Raw genomic sequence first — 26,059 nt, 5'->3', positions numbered from 1 at the left:
GAATCAGAGTTTTTCCAGGCATCAAAAAGTGTAAATATTCAGATTCATCAATGTTGAATCCTAAATCTTTTTTTTATGTTCTTATCGTGTCTTCGGTCATTGTGGGGTTTTTTTCTTGTCTTATTACGTTTAATTAGACATTAATCAGACATTTAATTCCCTTAAATATTTAATGAGTGTTTTTACATGACATGTTTTTTGACACTCTCACTTATTGAATGATATCTTAATTTATTATCTCGATCAACAATAAACATAAATACTCCTTTCACCAACCTTCCTCTGTTGGGATTTTGTTTGACTTGTGTTGAGTATTTCTGGATGAATGTCCGCTCTGCTGCTCGTCGCCTGAAGGTGTTAAAGAGGACGTTGTGATGAGTTTTAAGAGATCTTGGAGGTGTGATCACACCCTGCACAGAAACAGTCTCCATAAGTGTTTTTAAAACCAGCCACAGAAAAACATCTCCACACAGAGCACGGAGTAGGACCAAGGCTCAGCAGGGAGGGTCTCTTCATCATCTTCATCATCTTCACTGTGACGGTAGGAAAATGTTAATCTGAAACATATTCATTTACTTTATCCTATATTGACTCATATAACATGTAGTGATAATGTCAGAGATAATAATAAAAAATAAAGATACATCACAAAACTCATCCTGCAGAGTTTTCTGTGTTTAAAGATTAGCATGAGAACATGTAAAATAATTCATTCTCGAAGCAGAGAATGAATTACTTTAAGCAGCTAACTGAGGTGCATGAAGACTAAACACACCACAGTTATATTAACAAACTACACCGACGTGTTTCTGCTTGTGGCCTTCATCGAGGTCAAGCTGATTCATTCTAATAATACAGAACAAAAGCGATGAAAAACCAGGGAGTCTTTAAGTCAACATTGTAAAAAAAATCTAATATTCATTTAAAAAAACCTGATCAGCGCATTGGGAGAGATTAAATATTGAAATCATGCAGCAGCCTGAGAGCAGTTCATTCAATAATAGAAAGATCACAGAGATAAGAAATGCATGTTTGGGTCTCTGCTCGTGTTTTATATTTCTCATTAGACTTCTCTGAACTCTGTCGGTAACATTGTTTAACTTCAAATTTACTTTTGGAAGGACAAACTTCTCCCCTCATCTCTGTCCTGATCCTCGCTGCAGTCTTCAGTCTGTGTGATAAATTTTCTCTAACTCAAAGTTTACCTGCATTATAATTATAGTATTCCATTTTTGATAAATAATTCATGGTATGGAAGGACCAATCAAACCGTCACGTGCTGATTTGACGTCCTTAAATGTCTTTCCGTGTCTTTTGATGGATGGTTGACGTCAGTTTGAGTTTGAATGCTTTCTGAAACAATTCAAATAACGTCTTTTTTTTCTGTCTTTTCTCGTCCTCTTCCTGGTCAGCTCTACGATGCTCTCCTCCTCCAGCCGTCTCCTCCTCCTCCTCCTCCTCCTCCTCCTCCTCCTCCTCATCCTCCTCCTTCCTCGATCTCTGGGGTGTCAGACCACCTCCTTCACCGAGTGTCAGAACGTTCCGTTTGTCCCGGGTCACAACTTGGCCGGCGAGGGTTTCGATGTGGTGCTGATGAAGACCAGCGGAGCCAACGTGGTCGATGTCAAGAACTTCATGGTGGGAGGAGTCAAAGGGAACTGCACCGTGTGTCACAACCACCTCATGAATCAGGTCAGACCCTGAACCAGGTTTGATCCAGAAAGACGTTCAAGCTCACTGACTGGATGTGAAGGATGATGATCTCTTCATGTTGCACACAGTGGCAAAATAGAGTCTGTTGGGTCCCTAGGTAAAAAAAATAAAAATAGAGTAAATAGAGTCTTTAATTTTCTTTGTTGACTTTTTGACAAACGTTGGTTTTCAAGGGAATAATAAGCCGAGCAGGACAACAAAACTGAGATCCAGATGAGCCCCCCTGGTTTCCTACTGTTAATGCAGAATTTGCACATTTTGGTCCACATGCTTTGGTTTACACATTTCGGAGTCCTCAAAGGCCCCCTGCTGGTCTGGGGCCCCAAGCAGTTGTCTGCCTTGCCTCTTGAAAGGAAGAAACATTTGACAGAACAGAAAAAAATGCTGTCAAAAGTTACAGTACTGTCAATCATGACGCAACCTCCCCATTTTTAGTCCTATCATGAATCTGTCGAGCTCCCTTTAAAAAATTGTCAAAATAGCACTACAAGATATTGGTCAAGCTGCCCTTCAGCGTTTGGAGAGAAAAAATGTGGGCTGCCGTCCCTGAACACAACTAATGATGTTCTTTGTTTCCTCATCACGAAGACCCAGAAACTGCCGGTGTCAGTCCTGGACTGGAGGATACAGGTAAGTCTGGAAAACATTAGTTTGAGGGATATATATCGGGGAACATTAATGAAACACAAATCACGATCAAAGTGCAGATTCTTTTCTGAAAGTTTAGATATTTCTGCAGGAGATTGTTTCAGGCTGTAATGTCTGCACCATGGTCACAATCAAATCATGTCCATACACACACACACACACACACACACACACACACACAAAATAATTATGTTTTTGCCACTGACATGTTCAGATTGTTATTCTCAGTGTCTGGCAACACCACAAAAAGGATCTGCATAAAGACAGACGTACTGACCTTGATGAAGAGGATTTTATAACGCTCTCTCTCTGTAGTCACCAGACTCCACTGACAGAAACAAGTCCTTTATCTTGAAGTGCACAGTCGTTCAATCTGAACCCGTCCAAAACAACTGAAATAAACAGCATCGATTTACCATCAACACCTGTGTTCTCTGCTGTAAACACTGGAGTCTGGTGTCTTTCAATAGAATGATGCGATGGCTGTTTCTGGACCAGATCACAACCAAATCTACATGGTGAACCTTTAAGGGTGCATTATCTGAAGCTAGCTTTGTTTAGCAGCGCTATAGCTGCAGGTACAAAAGTGTTTCGGTCGGGTTTCGTTCTCCCCTAAGGATCCACAAACCGACAGTCAGAGAGGTTGAAACAGTCATGAAGAATAGATCAGCGCCTCATGCTGCAGCTGTAAAGAATAAAGATCCGATACTCACATAAAAAAAGACAAAAAATACAGGACATATCCAGTGACAGCTTTTTGAAACAAAATTCTCAAAGTTTTATCGATGTGAAAGCTAAAGAGGTTTCTGTGCCAAAACAGATGTTGAAGCGCCTTCGTCCAAACTGCCTACAATTCTCCTCAAAGGTCAATTTTGAAAGGATCATCCCGAGATATTTGTAGCTATCCGCAAAGTCGACCGCCTGGTTTTTAATAATTGTAGACTCATTCTTTGCTTTACGCTGAAGTCCTTATATCCTGTTTCAATGCTGCAGGCTGAGGCAGGCAGACCTGTAAGTCATTCAAACCACACGTTGCTCTCTGCTCTCAGGTGCACTGCAGGCATAGACTGAACAGTAAGCTCCATGAGTCGAGCCAGTCAGTCATTAAAGAAAAGAGTGATTCTCTTGGACCAAGCTGGAAGGTGAGAGTTTTGGAAAGATATGCTCATAAAAATTTAAAATGTAAAAGTTATGACTGATAACCTTGTTATCAAAAAAAAAAAAAAAAAGAATAAAATCCTATATTTCAACCACTGTGATGCATGATGTAAGCTATTTAGTTTTTCTTCACACCTGTTGATGTCACTCAGGTGGGTCTTGAAATCCCTGGTATAGGAGGATTCGCAAGCGGAGGGTCCCTCTCCAAAGAGTCAAAGTTTGCAGATAGCCGCAGCAAGAAAGACAAGTACTCCTTCATCACCCACAATTTCAATTGCGAGTTCTACACGTAAGTGCTGAGAGGACATCTAGAAAATACTTCAATGCTTCCCGATCTGATTGCACCAAAAGAAGAATGTCATAGTTATGTACCAGTGTTGAAAATGTGACTTTAACAACATTCCCCTTTTGAACCTTCAGCTTCCGCACTCACTCCCGCCCTCCTCTGAGTGAAGACTTCGAAGAGTCCCTGAAGAACCTCCCCTCCACATACGACCACAGGAGCACGTCTGCTTTCAAACAGTTCATCAGCGTCTTTGGGACACACTACATTCGTCGGGTCCAACTCGGGGGGCGTGTGGACTCCATCACAGCCATCCGGACCTGCGAGACCTCCATGAGCAAGATGTCAGCCCGCGTTGCCAGCATGTGCCTGAGCGCCGAGGTTAAGGTTGCAATGGGAATCACTTTCGTCACGGAAACAAAGTTCTGCAAGGCAAAGAGGGAGCTCCTGAAAAGTGGGAAAACCTTCAGCGAGGCGTTCACTGACCGGACCACAGACATTCACGGAGGGGACGGGGACGTTGGGGACTTCATGTTCAACCCAGGCAGTGTCGCAGAGTATAAGAAGTGGCTGAGCTCCCTGAAGAGGCTACCAGGTGGGGTTTCCTACCAGATCAGCCCGCTGCACCTGCTGGTGAGATATTTCATTATGGTAACTTAAAACACAATCATGTGACTGCCCTGATTCTTTGAATGAATTTCCCTTCATGTAACTATATGAAGGGCTTAAAGTTAGCAAACACACTTCAGATAATGCAACATCTCATGAACCATTGGAGATTAACCTGTTGATTGATTACAAAAAAAAACTTTGTTTGAAGGTACGTACACTGTGCAACATTTGTATCGAAGATATCAATTCAATCTTAAATACATTTTTAAAAGTAAAGTTATAACTTTCTAAAAAAAAAAAAGTGGCAAAGTCAGACTCCCTCTGTTGTTGTTCTTAACTTTGTGTTCACGTTGACGGCTTACTTATGTTTCATACAAAACCTTTTCCTTCCTTTTTTTAAAAACTTTTGTCAGGTATTATTATTATTATTTATTATTATTATTATAATTATTATTATTATTATTATTTTTATTATTATTATTATTATTATTTCAGTGCATATTCAGATACAGAACTTAACCAATACATTGTTGGACAAAGACAGGTAGAAATTTTGAGCGTCTAGTTTGCGGGAGTGAAAACCCACATTGGTTTTTCAGTTGACCTGCCTCTGCTCTGTAGGTGTATGACAACCCCATCCTCAGAACAAACCTTCGTGCAGCCATCAGCGACTACATCCGCAAGAATGCCAAGCCGCTCGGCTGCACGGCCGGCTGCAAGATCGGCAGCCAAAACCAGAACTGTGCTTGTCACTGCCAAGGACACCAAATGGTGAACTCTGACTGCTGCCCCGGAGAGCCTGGCATCGCCCGGATGAACGTAACGGTGATCCGAGCAGAAGGACTTTGGGGGGACCGTTCCTCGAAGACAGATGGATACGTGAAGGTTTTCTATGGTAACCAAGGAGGAGTTACACCGGTGATCTGGGACAACGACTTCCCCTCCTGGAACTACCTCATTCGCTTTGAAACGGTCAACCTTTGGCACAAACAGTAAGTGAACCTTCTCTCTACTTTTGGCGTCTCGTTGGAATTGGCCACTCCAGTTTTAGTAAAGGCAGGACAAAGTCCATGTGAGAAGCATAGAATATCGTGGAGTATTACTGCTGAAATTGCAGTCCTGGGACCGATAGGCAATGTTGGAACAACACATTGAAGTTGTACATTCATTCATACATTCAGTGCATTAAAAGGCTCGTCTTCGTCAGGGTCGTCCTTTTCAGTCATTCACTTATTCTTAAACCCTGAACCTGAGCAGAAAGCCCCAGATGTCAGCTTTGATTTGTGCAATAATATTTACAGAGATAGAGAACTCAAGAACCAATAAAATATATAAGATTACAGGGTTCAGGTATTTAATGAGCAGCTCCAGTCCCGCCTCCTGGTGATGTCACTGGATCAGATTATCAGAATGATTCCAGCGTTAGATTCGATTGAAGAAGCCTCCAAGAGGAACAAAAGCCAGAGGTTTATTCTTATACCTTTTACTGACGATGATATTTGTCTTTTTTTTCTCCACAGGCATATGCTCTTTGAGGTTTGGGACCGGAACAACCACTGGGATGACAATCTGCTGGGCAAAGTGGACGTCATCCCCACGTCAGGAAAAAACATCCACCAGATGTTTCGTCTGAAACACGGCTCGCTGTTTGTCCGTCTGTCTGCAGAATGTGCTCCCAGCCTGCAGGGATCCCTGTGTGAGGAGTATGCTGCCACGCCCACCTACGAGGACGTGATGCGATACACAGAGGAGGACCAGGAGCACCACTGGGACTCAGGGAGGTCAGGTCACCGTGACAGCACCGTACTTTAAGACTCCCCTCAGTTTTATCTCCGCGGCTGTTTTACAGTGGAAACATGTTTGATTAAAAATATATATATATATCTTCTGTCAATGCTTCCAGAGCTTTTTGGCTTCTTTTTGTCTGATATTTTAAAGTAACACTTAGAGCAATAAAACATCAAATAATGTATATGAAGAAGATTTCATTATTTCAGCACACAGACTGATGCTTTCGTCAGTAACTCTTCTAGAAACAGAAGTCGCAGGCCAACCATTCAATTTCAGCAGTCCTGAGTAACTGTTCCGGTAAAACACACTGCTGACTGTGTAACACCTACACAAACATCTACGATGATACACACACACACACACACACACACACACACACACACACACACACACACACACACACCACAGTAAACATTCAGTTTTTCACTGCTGATTCAGAAATAATTTGAAGAACTAAAAGCCACAAATAAGAATTTAAAGGTAAAAATACTGAAGGAGAAATGAACAGAGGGAAATACAAAATAAGAAGTTAAAAAAACAAACCCCTCAGGGTGAACGAGCTCTGCTAACTACAGAGGTCACAACAGGTCACTATAACACCTTACCTTCATCCTGAGATACTTTTCATAAAACCTTCATTTCTTGGTTGAAATGCATTTTAACAGAGCTGAGTGAAGGATAAAGTGACATCTAGTGGTGAAGCTGGAATTTAAAAAAAAAAAAAAAAAAAAAAGGGCTGCCCTCATACTCGTCTTGTAGGAGTTTAGAAGAGCATACGGCCGCCCGAAGAGGAGCTTCTGTGGAAAAGAACCAAAAAAACAAACAATTTTCACACTTTCTATAATTAATATCAAAGTTCTTTAGCAGCTTTGTTTTCTGTCTCTCGGTTCTGAGCGGGTCATGTCATAAATCAGCTCTGAGTTGTTTTATTGACCTCTCGCTCTCTGCTGATTTATATGTTGATTCCATGTCAATACTGAATCAGGAGGAAGTGTATGGAGACGAGGGGGGGAGGAGGAGAGAATGTATGGAAGCCTCTGAAGAACATTTCGTTTCTGGTGACTGGATTCCATTATAGGCCCCGCTCTGTTTAATGTCTGAATAGTTTGTGAATCAAAAATAAGGAGAAGTAACAGCAAGCTATTAAAGAAAGGACTACAACATCTGTCGTGCGTACAGGCCGAGAAGCACCAGGCAGTCTGGGTTCGACTCCCGGTGTGGGAACTAGAGGACGGCCTGTTCAAGTTCTGGTGCGAACGTCATCTGGAAAGTGGTCTGGTAGCTGGAGAGGTGCCGGTTCACTTGCTGAGCACTGTCGGGTGTCTGTACATGTGTGTGTAACAGGTTTAATAAAGTATATCTTCATCTTCAATATCTTCGTTTTGTACATATTCTTTCTGGTATATATTTACCACTTAGTAGTCTTGTCACCTGTCTTTTCTGTGCAGGAGTTTTGTCGTTCTGACTCCTGTCCCAAATAAAAGCGTGAAGTCAATCATGCCTGAAGACTGCAGTCAATAAAATCCAAGGCTATTAATAGAAGTTTAACGGTACTGCAGTTTGTCTTCTCAGAGGATAGCACCTGTGATTTTTAAGTGTTGTTAAAGTTTATGTTGCAAAACATTGTTTCAGACTACAGAAAAATAAATACTGATCCTTTCCTTATAAACAAAGAATGAAGAAGTACGGATCTTAGAAGTCACCTTTAAAGACCTTTATCTCGTTTTCCCGAAGTCTACAAACTGATATATGATTTTATGTTTGGGACACTTTTTGATTCAGATGGTCACAAAGTTACAGAAACGTTCAAATACTGATCTCTGATTTTTAGAGAACCAGGTGTTTTTATTGTGATTTCCATCAAAGGTCATTTGTTGGAAATAAAAAGGAAAAATGTTCAGATAAAATGGTTTGAAATGAGACATTTGTTCCCTGATAATAATTCAGAGCGCTCAGCGTCCTGTTGGGCCGACAAGGACGGACCAGACTTGGTGAATTATTGATGAAACAAGATCTCTGATTTCCTTCAAGATTGGTTCAAAGAGCCGCTTCTCTTCCCTGTGAGTCAAATGTCTGTCCTCCCTGCACAACTTGAATATGAATTAAGACGTCTTCAATTTCTTCTTTTTTTTCTCCTTATGGGTAATAAGATTCAGAGAGGAGGATTAAAAAGAAAGAAGAAGAAGAAGAAGAGAGAGAGGGAGAGACAGAGGATGAAGAAGAGGGGATTTCCTCCGGGCGTCCAGCCAACCTGCAGCCGCCTCCAGAGTCCATTGCCACCATTAAAACTCCATTTTAAACTCTCAAGACTCTGTTTAATAGCAGCTGGCCTCATATATCACTGTTGACACACAAACACACACACACACTACTATCTCCACACAGAGAACATCCCTCTTCAGAAATTGGATTTATTTTGAGAAAAGAAGTGGGTTTTTTTTTGTTGAGTCTGATGGGACCTGAGTTCTACATCCCGGTTCATGTCCTTTCACCTTCTGTCTCGTTGCCATGAATACAGAAACGAGCTCAAGATACCAAACATTTTTTCTGCTCCATGCTTTAAAGATGCTTATTTTCACTGTGAATCTGATTTTTTTACTAAAATGAAAAAAAAAAAAAAAAAGCAGTCTAAGTTATATATGTGTTGCAAAAAAAATGTTGAGTCTTGATCTTTCTGTCTTGGTTTATACTTTTTGTTCATATCAGGAGTTACAGTCTGAGTCAGTCTCAGCAGACTTGACAGATTTGTAATTTATTTCTGCTTATTGACACTGCCCCCTGCTGGCAGACAATTATTATTTTTTTTTTTTTTACCTTTTTGCTTGAGATCTGCAGCTTTATAATTGGTCAACTTAGGTCATGTGTGTCAAAGGTCAAAGATCAACCAGGAAGCTGCTACAGACAGATAATCAAACTGTTAGCTCTTCTTTCTGCTCTGTTTGAGGCGTTGAAACTCACCAGATGTAAGTTTAACAGCTGTTTGGATTCTGTGTTGAAATAAGCATCAAATACACTTTGATATAATGAAGATGAGCGTTTCCATAAAAAGTAGAAACACTTATTTAAACGGTCAGTCGCTCACTTACGAACACTCTAATATGATCGAGTGTTTTTAACTTTCCTTTAACTAGCCTTTCTGTTAGGAGAGCATGTTGATGTTATTCGGAGAGTAAAGATGATCTTGTGTTGTTGTCGTTGTTTACACTAACCCGCTCAGTTTCTTCTACTTTTACAGTCTTTGGATTAAGCGAGTGGTCGTATTTATCCACTCACACTAATGTGGACAAATGACATAACCGAAGAAAGATAACAACAGTGCCATCTAGTGTTGGGACAATGAACCTTTGGTGAAATTCTTCACGTCAACTTTGGGGGATTTCTGAGATTTTACAGCTGCCTCGAGTGGACACTTGAGGAACTGCATCATTTTTTCACAGTTTCTTTGGCTTCATTTTTGTAAAGTGGAGGTTGACGCTTGATTTTAAGATGATCAAACTGAAGCATTGAAGTGTTTATCCTTCTATTGGTGGTACAGCACACATATGAACATGAGTTGTTTTTTTATGTGCTTTATACATAAATTTGACTTGACTCATTGTTTCAGCAAGTAAAGGTCAAACTCATGTTATTCACTTTATTTAAATCACTTTATTGTGCTGAGTAGTTTAAGTTTTCTCCTGACAATCAATAAAGCTCCATCATAACGTCTCCATCAATTCTATTATTTTATTTTATTAATAAATTAACAACAGTAATCTGATGAATCTACCTGGATACTACAAGGTTGCAAAAAGAAAGAAACCCAAGTAATTTGAACGTCAAAAATAAAATATTTGAGTCAATGGCTGGTTTATTAGCCTCTCCCTTCATGTATTGTGCACGTATACTGACGTTTTGTTTTCATTTGAGATTATGTGCTCTATTTATGCTGTAATTTGCACATGCAGATTTTGCAGAATTGTTCACATTGAAGATTTTCTACATGTGAGAACAGACAGAATGAACAGATTGTGCATCCCCCCTCCTCCCCCCGAACAGATCCTCATTCACCTGAAACCACACACACACACACACACACACAGACACGCACGCACACGCACACACACACACCTTGCTGCTGCGGAGGGAGAGAAAGGGGAGGAAAGAGTAGAGGAGGGGGAGGGGAGAGGCAGCAGCAGGTAAAGATGGAGGGTGGAGGGAGTTGACGCCTGCGCACTGCCTCTACTTTCCCCTCCGCATCGCCCCCCCTCCTCCCGCCCTCCCTCAGCTCTCTTTTTCTGCAGCATCAGTACCACACTTCCTCCCTCCTTTCTCTCTCCCTCCCTCCCCCACTTTCTCTCTCTCTCTCTCTCTCTCGTCGCTCTTCCTGCCGGGCTGCTGCTTTGCGCGCTGCGGGGCCACACTGCAACCGCACCGAGGAGGAAGAGGAGAAAGCCGCGGACCAACAGGGGGGCCAGCCTGAGGCAGAGCGGCGGAGAGGCACAGTTTAAAAGAAGAAGAAAAAGCAGAAGAGGAGGGTTCGAACGCGCCGTCACCGCACGGATAAAAAAAAAATCCTCCTCCTAAGAAGAAGCAGCAGCAGAAGGCGGAGACGCGTCACACCGCGCTCTTCCTCCCTCCATCTCTCTGCTCCGCTTTTCAGGGGAATCGAACCATAGGAAAAAACGAGAGGAGGACGAATAGAGAAAAAAAAATCTTGTTGGGGAATCTCGGAGCGCAAAACGACGAACGGCGCGGTGTTGGAAACCTCCCCCCCTCCCCTCCCGGACCAGGGCCGATTCTCCGTTTTCTAGCAGCCAGATCGGCGCGGCGACACCATGAAGGACCGTACGGCGGAACTGCGAAGTGTAAGCTCAATTTTCATTTTTATTCCCATCCATGTTGGCCTCCATGTTTCCTCCTCCCCCTCCTCCTGCGGCCGTCGCAGCTCCTCGGCCTCGCCGCGTCTCCTCCGCTGCATCCGGATGCGAGCAGAGTGCAGAGAGAGCAGGGAGGCATTAACCTGCTAAAAGCCACATTTGAGCTGATTTGAGGTGTGTGGAGGAGGAGAGGCGGCTGAGCTGCGGCTCCTCATGCTGTGCATACAGAGTGATGTTAAGGAGCTGCAGAGTGGAGGGAGGATGGAGCCTGAAATAGAGGCTTTTCTCAGACATCAGATTGATTTAGCGTTCACTGTTGGTGGATGTTTGGTTTGTTGAACGGGGTGTTCCGGCTGGAGGTCACGGTTTCAGCTTGGACCCTTTAATTTGAGTGATTTTCCTCCTTTAATGGCCGGACTTTAAACGGGTCTCGGTGGGATTAGACGCAGAGGCCTTGCTCAGGTTTTCACTGCTCGTGCAGCGCTGCATGCATGATGGGAAAACGGGGAACTAAAAAAAATAAATAAAAACGCTCTCATCCATGCTAATTTGGCCGTGCATGTCCATGCATGCGTGCTTGGATGACCTGATGGAAGAGGAGGAGGAGGAGGAGGGCTGACTCTGAAATGAGCCGGGAACCAAAATGCAGTGATTTTTTTTTTTCCAAGGCCGCATCCTGCATCCTGCGCGCGCCTCCTCCCTTATAGAGCCGCGTGAGTGTGGGAGCATCAGTCCCGATCAGGCGGGGAGGAGGATCGATTCGTGGCGGGATGGATGATCAGGATGCGGCTTTATCTGCCGCTTTTACCGCGTGTCTTTTGCCGCTCCTGCATGGCAGAATGAGAGGGAGGGGGAGTGGTGGTGGTGTGGGTGCGGGTGGTGGTGGTGGGGGGGGGGTCCCTTCATTTTACCACAGCCTCACCCATTTTATGACTGTGTGGCTCTGCATCGGGGGAGACTGGAGGTTTGACGAACAGCTGATGCTGGAGGTTTGGGCGGTTTTTGTGTGTGTGGTGGGGGGAGGGAGGGGGGGGGGAAATGTCACATCAACTGTTCAAACTCTGCAGCAGCCCCACACACCCCCCCTACCTCGACCACCACCGCCACCACCCGGGTTCAACTGGGTTCGCGTCAGACTAACGAACTGAATCCAGCCATAATCATACACGCGCGCGCACACACACACACACACACACACACACACACACACACACACACACACACACACACACACACACACACACACACCGACTATCTACTTGATCGATCTGATTGGATTCTCTTCAGCTCTTCTTCTCTGTGTTACAGATATATTTCAAAGGGTCAGAACTGATCAATAGTATCTGATCAATAAATCAGCAGTTGAAGCGTGTGTGTGTGTGTGTGCGCGCGCGTGTGTGCGTGCGTTTGGAGGTGATTTGCATTTAAAAAGTGACAGGCTCAGCACCGCCCGGAGTTTACCGCACTGCTGTCCATCCATCCCTCCATCTTTTTTTTTTTATTTCTCCTTCTATCCTTTTCTCTTTTTCCACCCCCCTGATTCTCCCTCCATCCCTCCATCTTTTCTCTGTTTTCCCCATTTCTCGCTTCCTTCAATCCTTTCATCCATCGAGTCCATCTTTTCTTCATCCACTCCTCCACATTCTTTCTGTCTTCTTATCCTGATATAATCGCTTCTTCTGTTTTTTTCCTTTCCCTTCTTCTTACATCTTCCAAATCTTCCATCATTTTTTTTGTCTTTCCTCATCCCTTCTTCCCTGTCTTAATCTGTCTTTCGTCCCTCCATCACCCTGTCATCACATTAGCCTCCATCCCTCTTCCTCTGCCCTCTCCCTCTTTTCATCTATTTTTCCCTTTATTCCTTTATACCGTCCACCCAGCCATCCACATCTCTCTTCCAATCATTTATCCCTCCAGTCTTCTTTTCTTATTTAACTTATTTTCCTCCTTTCAGTCTGTCACTCCCTTCTCTTTCTTTTATCCTTCATCATCCTGTCTTCAATACATTCTTCATCCAAACCTGCTTCCACCTTCTTCCCTCCTTCATTTCATCAATCCACCATTACTCAATCTCTGTATAATACGTATTTCCATTTATACACATTCGTGCACATTGTGTTTTAACCTAATTGAAGTAAAAGAAGCAGAAATTTGGTTGAAAGTTTGCAAAAAGTTTTTTGTGACTGTAAATTAACGCAGCCTAGCGTAATCATCTGACTCGCACGTCGCTCATCTCTTCTTGTAAAGACCTACAGAGAAGACTGCATCCTCCCTTAAAGGCATGAAGTCAACACAAAACATCCACCAATAAGGTCTTGCTCCAACATGTGCACTGTATAACACAGTTTGTTTGTAAGCCATTTTATTGCAAATGCAGAGTAAAGACCTCAGATTAGAAATTTCATCACTTCAATCAGAAGGATTAGCAATGATTAGCATGCTACCTGCTAGCTAATGTGTAGTATGTACAATCAAGATGTTACCGGGAAGCTAAAAAGATTAAATTAAATGCTAAATTAATAAAAGCCCATATGCCCACATTTTGAATGTTTGTAAAGATGGATAAACTCTAAAATATCATAACATTTGTAAAGTCTGATGGTTGCATACATGTGACAATAAATGTCAGCTGATATAATATAGAAAGAGATAAGTTAAAGTATTTTAATTTAATGGAAACTTCTTACCTAAAATCATCAAAGGAGAACATAAGAAATACATTTCAGAAATTAAAACATCTGAAGAAGAAAAAATATTTTGAGCAATATATTGATAATATTTGAATAGACTTTAGGATATTGAATAGTTCATGTGTAAGGGTCTGAATGTTTTGAAATGTTGTCCTGGGTCAATGAGTTCAGTTTACACATTTTGAAATAGTATCCCCCAACTACAAGGGTGTCATATTTCCATTGTTGTCTAGTTCTATATTATCATCGAATTCCATTGTACCATATTTATGTGCATTAATTTCTGGTGAACGTGAGACTCACTTTATCTGGCGTGATTAACATTTGAATGGTATAGATATAGGAAATAGGCCTGTAGTTCTTTTTTTTATTTCTTAATTTAGCCTAACTCCATCCATCATCCTACCATCCCAAATCCATGCCTCCTGCTTCATTTTCTCCATCTTCCTCCATCCCATTTTCCACCCTCCTTGTCTCTGCTTTCCTCAACCCGTCCATCGCTTCCTCCCCTTTTCAATCCATCTTAACTTTTTCCCTTTTTTGTCTTCATTTCAGCTTTCCTCAGTCAACCTATCACCTCTCATTTAAATCTCATCCCTTCTTATCCCGCCCCCCGTGTCCCTCCCTTCAGCCCTCCGTCTCCACATCCATCCACCATCATTTCTATCTTTGCTGCCGCCTGTTTTCCCCATCTATGCAATCCATTTTCCTCGTCCTCTCTCTGCTGCAGATTCTCTCACTCTGCACTCATTGTCATTGTCTGATGGTTAAATTTCCTCATTCCTCCAGTCCACTCTTTGTCGGCACTGTCGGCCATGTTGGTTGATCACTGGAGTGAAATCCAGCTCACGTTATACTGCCGGTAACAGATGCTGCTGTATCATGCAGCAGCAGCAGCAGCTTGGTAGTAATAATTATATTTTTATGTAATCGTCCACATCACTGTGACGCTGTCTTCTCTTCTCCTCCTCTTCCTCCTCGATGCTGCCTCTTGAGTGGCAAGTGTCTCAGAGACCACAGGAGTCCTCATTCATGCTGAAGCAATAAGTTAAAAAACAAACATTATTGAACATGTTTTGAAGAATGATAGTGCAGTTTTTCTTGTTTCGTTGAGGCCATTTTGAAAATCTAAAATCGAGAGTTTGTTGAGAATAATGAGGGAGGGAAAACAATATTTATGCCTATTTAATATGATGTGTTGTGTTTGTTTTGTTTTTTTAGGACTGTATATAAGACATTAACATAATCTGGCCTAAAAGGTTGAGACAAAGCCAAAGAGCCTTAATCTATTATTTTTCCTTCTGAACTTCAATGATGGTCTTCTCCAATGCAGCATCATTATTTGCAAACCATGGGCTCATTCAGAGTCAATTGGACCATAACGCAGGAAATAGGGCGGGGCTCGACAGCCTGAAATTGTACTTAAAGACAATCGAAAGACGTTGTGTTTATTTATTTTTATTTTTTAAAGATTTATTTTTGGCCTTTCGCCTTTATTATGATAGAGAGAGGAAGGTGGATAGAGGCGGAAATCAGGGAGAGAGCGGGGAGAGACATGCGGGAAAGGAGCCACAGGCCGGACGCGAACCCGGGGCGCCCGCGCGAGGGCTACAGCCTCGCTGCATGGGACGCTGCGCCACCAGCGCCCCCAGATGTTGTGTTTATTTTTGAGTAAATATTGTTTAAAATCTGTTTCACATTCACATGTTTAATTATTATGATGTGACTCTGAATATAGCAGTTAAACCTTGTTCACCAAGCTAATTCCAGTATTAGCTTATCGATAAGCATTTGTTGATCTTTTTCTCCTTTTTGTGCTCCACCCTTTTGTCCAAATATGCTCACTTCCTGTTCAAACAAAGTCAAGATGGCTACAACGAAAGGCTGACTGTAATGCCTTGTTTAATTCATACAATCTAAAATTCAACGGCACACCTGACTGCTATTAACGCCGTTCTGATCCCTAGAGGTTGACTATACATACATGAATATAATACCCAGGAACTCCCTTCTGAGATGTTTGGGTCTTAAATGAGTGGAGGTGAAGTTAGCAGCCTGATAAGAAGAGCATCTGAAGCTATGGTGGCTCCTTCCTTGTGTGCTGTGTGTAATGACACAGCTAAAAGTTTAAAAGAGCAGAGATTCAACTGACTGAATGCAAATTAACTTTGGTCTTCTTCACTCTCCATCCAAGTGGACACAGCCTCAAAATATTTCAAAAACTTGCCGTGATTGGTGAAAAAAAGCAGTCACGGCTGCGTCTGAGGAATTAGGAAAAAAATGCTGCATCATTGTTCTGCCTGCTGCAGTTAATGTTTCATCATGGTAGACATCGTTCAGTCTCTGCAGCAGGTCGTTTTGGGGAAACGCATCTTGTTTTTATGTTTCTGTAACGTGTGTGTGTGACGCTTAAACGTTAAACACAGAACAGATGAAACTGGTGGTTTAGCTCCTGGTTGTCAGGAGGAGGACACCTTTTAAAATACATAACGTCAAAAGAGTCAAGAGGTTCACATTAAAATCTGCTTTTTATATTTTCAAATAAAGCTTGTACTATTTGTTAGTTGTTAAAATGGTCCTTTACTGTATAGAAAAGTTCAGGAATACCTCAAAGTGGTGTAAAATAGAAGCATACCTTCTATAGACTAAATTCTGTGTTGGCTTGTTATGAATTCAGTCATGTATTCGTGTTCATGATGGATGAACTTTGTTCCAAATATAAAACTTTTGACTGGAGGTTAAACCACACATGTACGCATACTGTAGCTGTGGCTTTGGGATTAATTCTGGCGTGTTTTAACGCTAATTCTGATTTTTAAATGATATTCTGATATTTTATATTTTTGGTATAGGGTTAGAGATGCTGTGGGAACTGTGTGTAAGTTTTGTCCTTAAAAGGAAATCCAGTCCCCACAATGTAAGTATGTCGCAGATTTATGTCCCCTCAGTGTCCCTTTTTTTTATTTTTTTTATTGGTGCTATGCGGTGAAACATGACAAATAAAGTACAGAAACAAGGAGAAGGGATTTAGACAATACAAGACAGAAGAGACAGAGGACAACACTTACAAAATACAGAAGAAAAATAAGTAAGTGAGTTAGTGCAAAATAAAAAGATTTCAATAGATAAATCAACTGACAACAACCAGCACAGATAATATAAAACTACACAAGATATAATAATAATAATAATAATAATAATAATAATAATAATAATAATAATAATAATAATAATAATAAAGAAATCAATGTAAGAGAGAAAGAAAGAAAAAAACAAGTTAAAAGAGTGATAGGGCGAGAGAGAGAGAGAGAGAGAGAGAGAGAGAGAGAAGGGGAGGGATAGAAGGTGTTTTATGAGATATATTTCAGAGGGACAATGTGAGAGTGATCAGTGTGTGTTGAATGTGTTGGGGTGTGTATACCAAATGTGATGATAGCGTTTATGTATGGTTTATGTTATAAGGTTTATTGTCTGAACTGTGGTGCTTTTTTTTCTCCCTTTTTTTTAATTGAGGATGTTCACTGTATGGAGGGACTGTATCCCCTCAGTGTCCTTACGAGTCCACCTCACACACAGACAATGTGTTCATTTATTGTCCTTAAAAGAAGGACCTCAAAAATCAAATTTAAAAAGTGCACTGTATTTGTTGCTGATTAACAGTTGGTCATTGATGTGTCACCTTTTCCATCACTCGCTGACAGCTGTTCAGTGTGACATGAAGACAACACAAGATGTGAAACAAATATTGCCAGAAAATCAATCGTTTCAAAATCTGCCAATGCTGTCTGGTTTTTAGCTTCTTCTCATTGTCTGTTAATACATTAAACTACTGTTTAAGAAAACGATCTAAAGACCGATGTTTATAATTAGTAACTAATAATGGATTAGCCGTGTTTCCAGCTAGAATGCATTGTTATCAGAGCCGTCATTGTAGTTCATTTTGTCTTCTTGGAGGCACCAGGTGGGTGGGTGTGTTTGATTTTATTTACTTAGTGAACCAACACACACACACACACACACACACACACACACACACACACACCTGCTGCAGACAGAAGGCCTGCTGCTTCTGTCTCTGTTCTCTCAGTATAGTGACTTGCTCAAGGGCACCTTGATGCTAGCAGCCTGGTACACCTGCAGTCCAGTGATTTCAGAATAAGGTTTATTTGACTTCTTCATAGGCTCTGACAGCTTTTCATTTTAGTGTCCAACAGATCAATAACCATAAATGTGCTATTCTGTGTACATAGCTCTGTGTCGGCTTGGGGAAGGTTTTTCATCCACGACAGGTGTTAAAACCTGTGTCACAAAGAGCACCAACAGACTGCTCCCACTGACCACCTGGGGATCTATGAAACAGTGTGTAGATCATGTGTAAGTACAAAACCTAAAAATCAGTTGTACCAAAAGTAATTTGGATTCATAGAACTGTGCGTGCCAACACCTCTAAGCGATACGTCCATATGAATCAGCTGGATCCTATCTGGGAATCATGGCGACAACCGAGAGGAAGACGAAGATCAAAATGATGACACAGACGTTGAGGTGCTTGTGAATGGCGGTTAGAAAGCACGTTTTTTTTTTCTACAGGAGAGTCACAAACAATATAAAACTCTGAGAGACTGTTCAGGATATGAAGAGAAGTTTCATCAGGGAAGGTTAGATCGTACTTTGTTGGTTTTATGGTGATGGACGGCTTTCTCTTCATTATGTGGGTAATGAGTCTGTGTGCTGTCGAGTTTATGGGGATTTGTACGTCCAACAATTAAGTTAAAGTCGGCTCTCGGGTTAGTAGTACAGTGAAGGTTCGACAAGGGTGTGGCCTTTTTGACATGATTTTAACTTCTCACTATTAAAGGTGTGAGCTGCATCAATATACAGACACATCCTCTCCATCAGTGCAAAATCTGCATATGTGCAACAAAATGTGGATATTGCTGGTTTGTCAGAGTGCACACAGTTTAACATCGGTGTTGCTTTTATACTGTGGTTCATAAACCTCGATGTGAGAAGTGGAATCCACCACAGTTTTGTTGTTTATATAGGAGACCTGTGCTGAGGTGATCAGCGTGGCTTCGTTGTTCTCAATCATCACTTTTAGGAGATGACACTGTAATTAGATTGCTATCTCACATACTGTGTATCTTACTTGTTTTGTGGATGCAGCTGGCAAGAGGAAGCTATTGGTGTTGGCTCTAAAAATGTATTCCTCGCTACGGGCTTGACGCTACTGATAGCTAGCTCATGAGTCTGAAGGTCTGTAGTGCATATGAGTGTGTTTGTGCGTATGTGCTGGTGGCCATCCTTCAGCCAAGTCAAGGGCAAAGTCACTATTACACCATTACTGCGGGCACACAGAGGGGTCACTTTCACATCATGACGTTATTCTCGGCTCATATGTTCTCCGAATCTTTTTCGACTCGTCTCTGGCTGCTTTTGATTCATTCTTGTTCCTTAATATCATCTTGTTTTATTATTTGTGCTATTTCTCAAACCGTGTTTCTGCTTCATCGTTCTTTGCTCAAGAGTTAGAAACAGTTCACATTTCAAAATGCAAAATCGAATTATCCATTTCCTCTGTCTGTCTTTGCACACAAACACCCACATTAATTAATTATGTGTACTTGTGAGAGCTTTCTTTCCTTCACATGAATCTAAACCTTACTACCTTACCTTGCTTACCTACAATGACACATAATGTGGAAACCTGTTAGGACATTTAGAAACCTGTTTGATTAATGAAAGGCAACAGAATTTGAGTTAACATAAATAATATATATCTTGTTAGAGATATATTTTGTTTTTGTTTGTTTTGGGGGAGAGTGTTCACAAAAACCCAAAGCTTTAGTAATGCACCTTTAAACCTGTGAATAAATGGCACCTGAGAACTTCAGTCTTCATTCATTTGATACGCTGTCTATCAACAAGAAGAACATTATTTTATGTCAATCTCTTTCAAAGGTGTTCATGGACCTATGTTGCATAAATTCAACTTCAACAAATATCTCCATTTAGAAAATCTGCAAATCCATTTCCACAGGAGTTCAAACTGGTCCTCACAAAGATAGCTGTTCAAAACCACATACACACCCTCCTCCAACGTAATATTGAACATGCAGTATCTGCTGACAGAAGACAATTGTGTGTGTGTGTTTTGTGTGTGTGTGTGTGTGTGTGTGTGTGTGTGCGCACGTGTGTGTGGGCAGATTGGTCAGTAGGAGGCTGGTCATGTGATTTATGACAGCATCTCCCTTTAATGGCCCTGAGATCGTCCCTGCCCTCTCGTGTGTGTGTGGGTTTTATCTGTGTGTGTGTGTGTGTGTGTGTGTGTGTGTGTGTGTGTGCTCTCATGTATTATAGATGTTCCCCTCCCCCCTCAACAGCTCCGTGAGCAGCCTCGTAACAGCTGCAAACATCCTCCTCCTCTCAGCCTATCAGCCTTTTTTTTTTTAACCTATTAATTCATTGGCTTACTATTAATTCACAAGTTCAGCCAACGAGAGGGTAATCATTTTAATCGCTCAGAGACGTTATCAAGCACCATATTTGATTTTCCCTTCAGGTGAAAAAAACCGACCGCTTTCATCCTTGTCTCCGTTTTCATGTGGCTGCAGACGGATGGCGGGGCAGTGATGTCACACCGATGTCACAGTCTGATAGGAAAACGTCTGTGAGTTCCTGTCGTCCTCTTAGTCACACCAACAGGAAGGGAAAGATTAATTTCCCTCTTCAGTGACGGTTATCTCAGCTCAGGATAAAACAGCGTTAAATTAGCTTTAATTGACCACTTGCTTTAATTGCTACCAAATTAGATATCTAACTTTTATAAGTTTGTGAAGGTGTGATCACCTCTGGCATGTTGACCCGGAAATAATGTTTTTTGGGTTTTTTTTAGATTTAGATAGATAATAATATGCTTTTTAATATTTTCACTTTAATCATTACTTTCATTTTTTCAGACACCTAAGTCTACGGGATAATATTATACCTTGAGGTCTTTGACTTCACCCATCGAATGATTTCAGTTTTTTGTTTTTTCAGACAACCATTTAAGTTCTTCTTCGTGTTTTGTCGATAGCTTTTAACTTAATATTATCCAGTCTTAGCTGCTGGTGCGTTCAAAGAAGTATTCAATCAGAACACTGATTTCATTGCGGATGTGATTGGGACATGTAACGTTGGTTTGCCTACTTTATTTATCAGAATTCAACCCAGTATCAGAAAGTGAAATATTAAAAAATGCAGAACATTTCTACAAACTACAGTCTTCGGCTTCAGCTTTGTGATAGGTTGATTGATGGGGGAAATGCACCTTGGGAGTTGTAGTGTCTTCTTCAGTTTTTTCGTCGACAGATGTACAGTTGTACTTTTTGATCGTTTGATAAAACTATGCAGATATGCAGAAGTAATTAATTTGTATTAACAACATTAAGAGGTAATGTTAACATATAAACGCTAACAAAGTATTATAAACAGAAGGCTTCGTGAAAGACTAAATGCACTTCTCAAACAGAGGTTACAGAGAAAAGAGTCAAATGAAGATCCCAGTCTGTATTTAAGGGAATCAAGAGCCCTATTGATTTAAAGTTAATGACCTGACTTCTCTTCCCGCCAATGCTGCTGACTTTTCTAAATTGTCAGCTGCTGCCTCGTGTTGTACATTTCATCAAACTTTGATCGTAGTCTCGCCTCAAAAAGATGAATGAGTGTGTGAATGTTTTGCGTCTGGCTAATGGGCATGTGGGCAGCACAGAGAGCTGTTAGTCAGGTGTTCTTCCTCTGGCGTCTCTGCTCGACCGCAGCCTGTATTAGATCCAATGGAGAAGATGCAGTATAAATAGTCATGGGCCAAAGTCATTACAGGCAGTTATTGAATTGAATTAAGGCATTAGAAGGCCAGTAGATGGCTACATTAAGTGGCACAAACTCTGCCTCACCTCCCTCAGACGGAGCGTGCCGTTCCTTTAAATAGACTCCTACAGCTAATGTCTGACAGGAAGCCGAGCCGTGTGCTACCATTACCTCATACTCGCAGGTGCATGGAAAAACATGAGTGTGGGGAAAATTAAGCAAACAGGACTCCAGAGTCTGCACACCTCTGAGTCTGAGAGGAAGAAACGTTCAGATAGAATAATTAAAGTTAAATTATTTGGATGGAATATCATTTATATGAAGAAAAACATCGTAGCCATGAAATGTTTGTCAAACTTTACTTAATTACTGATGTTGAATGAATAAACTTGATTTAAACTCTCTATGTGTTTTGAATAAATCCAGAGGAGAAATCGAATGATTTAACAGACTTGATGTAAAAACTTCAAAGGGACCTGGTTTGTTCCAGTTACTCAAATAAAATTTTCCTGAAATAGATTTTTAAACCATTTTTGAAACACTCAAAAGATTTGATTTGATTTGGATTTTCCTGTGTTGAAAATGTGTTTATTAAACTTTGGATGTCGCCTTGTGTCTAGAATTGAACTCAAACCTGGAAGGACACTGGTCTTACTACACCGTCCCAAAATGCATTGCGGGTCTCAGACTATTCAATGGTGGAGCTCACCAGCCAGCGATCGAGCTGCCTCTTAAAATGACTGTAGCTGTGTTAGTAATCAGTGCTGTAAGTAACTTTCATGTTGTTGAACTCTGTTTAATGTTAGCTGTACCTCATTGACAGTTTATCCAACATAGCTCAGAAATACTTGTTGATGAAATCACGTTAATGAAGTTGCAGATGAGTTGGCAGTACGCAGTTTGTTCTTAGAGTACGTATCGGCAGTACTCAAGCATTGGATTTTGAACACAGCCTTGAACGTGGTTAAAATATTTTTACGTTTTCTTTAGTTTCCTGAACTCTCACTGCACCGCTTTAGTCATGCTGCACGGTTGAGTTCACACTACCTTGCTAGTAATTCAAGCTACACTGCATTACTATAGCTTCGCTGCGCCTTTGAGGTCACACTGCACCCATGAAGACACACTGTGCCGCTACATCTGTCAAGGTCACGGTGCGACGCCAAGTCCGTAAAGCAGTGCTGAGTCACACTGCTCTGAGGTGAATGTGTACCGATGAGGTCAGACTGCACGCACCAGGTCACACTGGACCACTTACATTCTTGCTGTGGTCGCACTGTATGAATGATGTCCTACTGCACCCCTAAAATTACACTGCACCACTCTTAACATTGTGCTGCTGAGTTCACACTGCATCACTGCCGCACTGCTAATGTGGTGAGATTCAACTGCTGAAGTCACACTGCCCCACTGAGATCACACTGTACCATAGAGGCCGCGTTGCAGTGCAAAGGTTACACTGGACCACGAAGGTTACGGTACATAGCTGAGGTGGTGACACTGCCCTGTTGAGGTCACACTGCACGGCTTAGGTCACATAGCGCCACTGAGGTCGAGCTGCACCGCGAAGGTTGCACTGCAATGATGAGGTGGTGACTCCTAACCGCTCAAATCACTTCTAACCAATGAAGTCGCTCCACACAGCTGAGGTCACTGCTCAGGATAAGCTGTACTAGATCTTAGTGCTCAGCAGGAAAACTGGGTGACATTTATGATAAGCAGATTGTTGAAGTAGAATTTTTCTGTTCACATGTAAAAAAAAAAAATCTGTGCCAATGAGAAATCAGATTTGGGTCATTTACACCTGCAGCCTTGAACATATGCACACACACACACACACACACACACACATGCACACACAGAAGCATGTTACCTCTCTCTGGGGATAAGGGATTTGGAACCAGGACATCAGAATGTTTCAGGAACACCGTAAATTGATCCTGAAGGACGTTTGGTTCCAATATCACCCTCAGAGTGAGAATTAACATCCCGACCACAGACATCTATTTATGCACAGTTTAGTCCTATATGACATGTTGATGGCAGTGACTGACAAAACTGCATCATGATTTATTTATAGTATCCTTTTATCAAGTTTATTAAAAAAAAATGAAACACAGTAAAGATGTTGTTTTTTAATTTTGGGTTCATAGTGCTGTATTATTCAGATTTCAGCTGAACTTGTGACTTGCTACAGTAAATGCTCCCCAGCAGGGACGGATGGACAGACGCTCCATGGATGAAAGAGAAAGCCGATAATTGGTGTCTATTTGAAAAATCCTGGTACTGATCCCAGCTTACAGATCATTAAAATGGACACTGGTCAGTGTAAAGTAGTGGGACGCAGCAGGGGAAGTTAATCCAGACACAGTACACCAAGATTTCAGACCTGCTTTATGATGTTTAATGTGAGAGAATAAAGCAAAATACAATTCTCTAAAAACAGTCCTGTAAGTTAAATCTCAGTTTGAATGGAGGAAATGTTAATACGTTCCTTGTTGGTCTTCTTGTTTGTGTGTGAACAGAGACACCTGCTTGTATCTATACATAAATCTGTGTATCGTCAGCATACTGTTGTTCAGGTTCTCTGTTTTCGGTGTGAGCTTGAACATGTTGATCAGCAGAGCAGAGAGAGGCTTGTTTTCATTAAATGAAAGCAGACAGCTGAAGGAAGAATGACTGATGGCGAGGTCACCTCAAAGACACCGTCTCTGAAAAAGTTTTGTCAGCCTCAAAGTTTTCAATCTGAGAGCAAGAGAAACACCCACAAACGGAGGTGAGCTGTGACACTAAAGGATGGTTTTCATTTTCCCTCTCTTGAGCTGCTTTCATGTCATTAATTAAGGGAGGTAAACCTGCAGAAGGCTCATGACTGATGCATAACATGGCATTTCATATACAGAATTTAATTACAGTCTAAGATGTGTTATAATTTGTTTTGAATCTAGCACAACCAATTCAACCACTGATTATAAGAACAAGATGTTAATGTCATGTTTCCTTGGAAAAAAAACACATTTATATCCCAATTTGAATGTTGTGACAAAAGCTGCAAAAAAACCTGCTTGAATTTGTATATTTTTCACATTGAATAAGATTGATGTTTCAATTTGCATATTTATCTTTGTATTCATGCTTATATCTAATTACTTTTCTTACCCTATTGCCCCTTGTTCATTTATTCTTGAAATATTACTCCCTATATATGCCGACACTTTTCTTATTGGAATCTATATGTAATGTATTTGATTATCCAAATTACTTTTTGATCAAGTTCATTTAGCTGTAATTGTTTTAAATGTCCTGCATTTCCTCATTAACGGTTCCTATGCTAACAGTGTTTTCATTCATGAGGCAGTGAAGTACAGGATGATAGAAGGAGTAGATGTAGTGTAAATCAGGTGAGCCGGTTAGAAAGGTGAGGCTTGTATGAGTGAACCGTTCAGAGTGTACATACAGGTTTAAACACACACACAGATGATTCACGTAACCTTCATCATCCTGGCGTGAAAACAGAGAAGAACTTTTCATTCAGTAAAAAAAAACATGGACACTTCAAATTTAAAGGTCTGACTTCAGCCTGTTTTAGTTTTCTGTGATGTTTCAGCGAGGTTTACAAACCATCTGCCGTCATTTTCAGTTAACCTCTGGTGTTGTAAAATTAAGCAAACGTACGAGTTCAAAAAACGTTCGCTTCAAGTGTCCACTTATCATCATTGTTGGGCTTCTGAAACCAACAGGTGCTGCACTGAAACCACACCTCTATGCGCCTTATCAGTGGCTGCCTATAGCTTGGCTATTCTGTTGTATTTTGCGTGTTTTACTGTCTTGGGATTTAAATCTGTTTTTGATTGAACAAATAAATTTTTTATTCATAACTAAATGAATAAAAAACGTCCAACACGTAAATATATCAGAGCTATCAAGTACACGTGTCTATTGATGTGCAGCTCAGAGTATCACTGTGTCTCTGTGTCTGTCAGACTACATCAGTCAATAAACCAATACAGCTTCATCTTATTAATTAGCTGCTTCTCTCTCATTAAGATGCACGCTTTCATTTGCATTCATTAAAAAGTGTGTTTAAAAGTGTTTTGGGTCATCATGGAAGAGGTGGATTGTACATTTTGAAATAAATAATTTAAGAAACTGTATATATTTAATAAATGGTTAGTAAGTTATTATTAAATTTTTTAAATCTTGAGAACATTTACAAAGGAAAAACTGCATACGTTTAAAAAAAAAAAGAATATAAGAGGTTCCTTTTCCGAGATGTCGTGTGTTTGAAATTGAAGCTTTTTATGTTGCTCAGTTTTTACAACGATGAACAAAGAATAAAAATCTGAGTGATTACGAAATTATTCTCACATAAACACAACTCAAACCAAACACTTTCACGACTCTAAATAAATCACGTATTTAACCATGTTCTGTAATCAATACTGAGAGAAGGA

The 26,059-nt window shown here is 41.0% G+C and overlaps 2 protein-coding genes across 4 annotated transcripts in view; both read left to right on the top strand.

The window, feature by feature from the left end:
- The first annotated feature begins 239 nt into the window (after positions 1-239).
- prf1.3 (perforin 1.3) lies at positions 240-8,248 on the top strand. Of its 3 annotated transcripts, XM_079367093.1 has the most exons (9): positions 240-541; positions 1,413-1,692; positions 2,302-2,343; positions 3,411-3,503; positions 3,672-3,808; positions 3,940-4,435; positions 5,036-5,406; positions 5,935-6,195; positions 8,153-8,248. In XM_079367093.1, exons 2-9 carry the CDS (start codon positions 1,420-1,422, stop codon positions 8,223-8,225), a joined length of 1,746 nt encoding a protein of 581 aa, XP_079223219.1. In that variant the 5' UTR covers positions 240-541; positions 1,413-1,419; the 3' UTR covers positions 8,226-8,248. The 3 variants fall into 3 exon arrangements, with proteins under 3 accessions (XP_079223219.1, XP_079223221.1, XP_079223220.1); XM_079367095.1 differs by lacking the exon at positions 8,153-8,248 and having other exon boundaries at positions 5,935-6,357; XM_079367094.1 differs by lacking the exon at positions 240-541 and having other exon boundaries at positions 1,068-1,692.
- A 2,245-nt stretch (positions 8,249-10,493) lies between these two features.
- The window catches only part of LOC306838493 (syntaxin-1B), a 56,873-nt gene continuing 41,307 nt past the window's right edge, over positions 10,494-26,059 (top strand). Inside the window, exon 1 of the mRNA XM_079366695.1 lies at positions 10,494-11,052. Within this exon, the coding sequence (XP_079222821.1) occupies positions 11,023-11,052 (30 nt within the window). The 5' untranslated portion in view covers positions 10,494-11,022. The remainder of the gene's footprint in view (positions 11,053-26,059) is intronic.

This window comes from Symphodus melops (assembly GCF_947650265.1).
Source record: "Symphodus melops genome assembly, chromosome: 17".
Lineage (NCBI taxonomy): Eukaryota > Metazoa > Chordata > Actinopteri > Labriformes > Labridae > Symphodus > Symphodus melops.
Note: the sequence above shows the minus strand (reverse complement) of the source record. Positions and strands in the feature narration are given on the sequence as shown.

Excerpts from the sequence above, each read along its gene's own strand:
- prf1.3 (XM_079367093.1), top strand. The coding sequence starts at position 1,420 with ATGCTCTCCTCCTCCAGCCGTCTCCTCCTCCTCCTCCTCCTCCTCCTC. Across the intron at positions 3,809-3,939 it reads TTCAATTGCGAGTTCTACAC|CTTCCGCACTCACTCCCGCC; the intron begins GTAAGTGCTGAG and ends TTGAACCTTCAG. Across the intron at positions 6,196-8,152 it reads CACCACTGGGACTCAGGGAG|AGCGCTCAGCGTCCTGTTGG; the intron begins GTCAGGTCACCG and ends ATAATAATTCAG.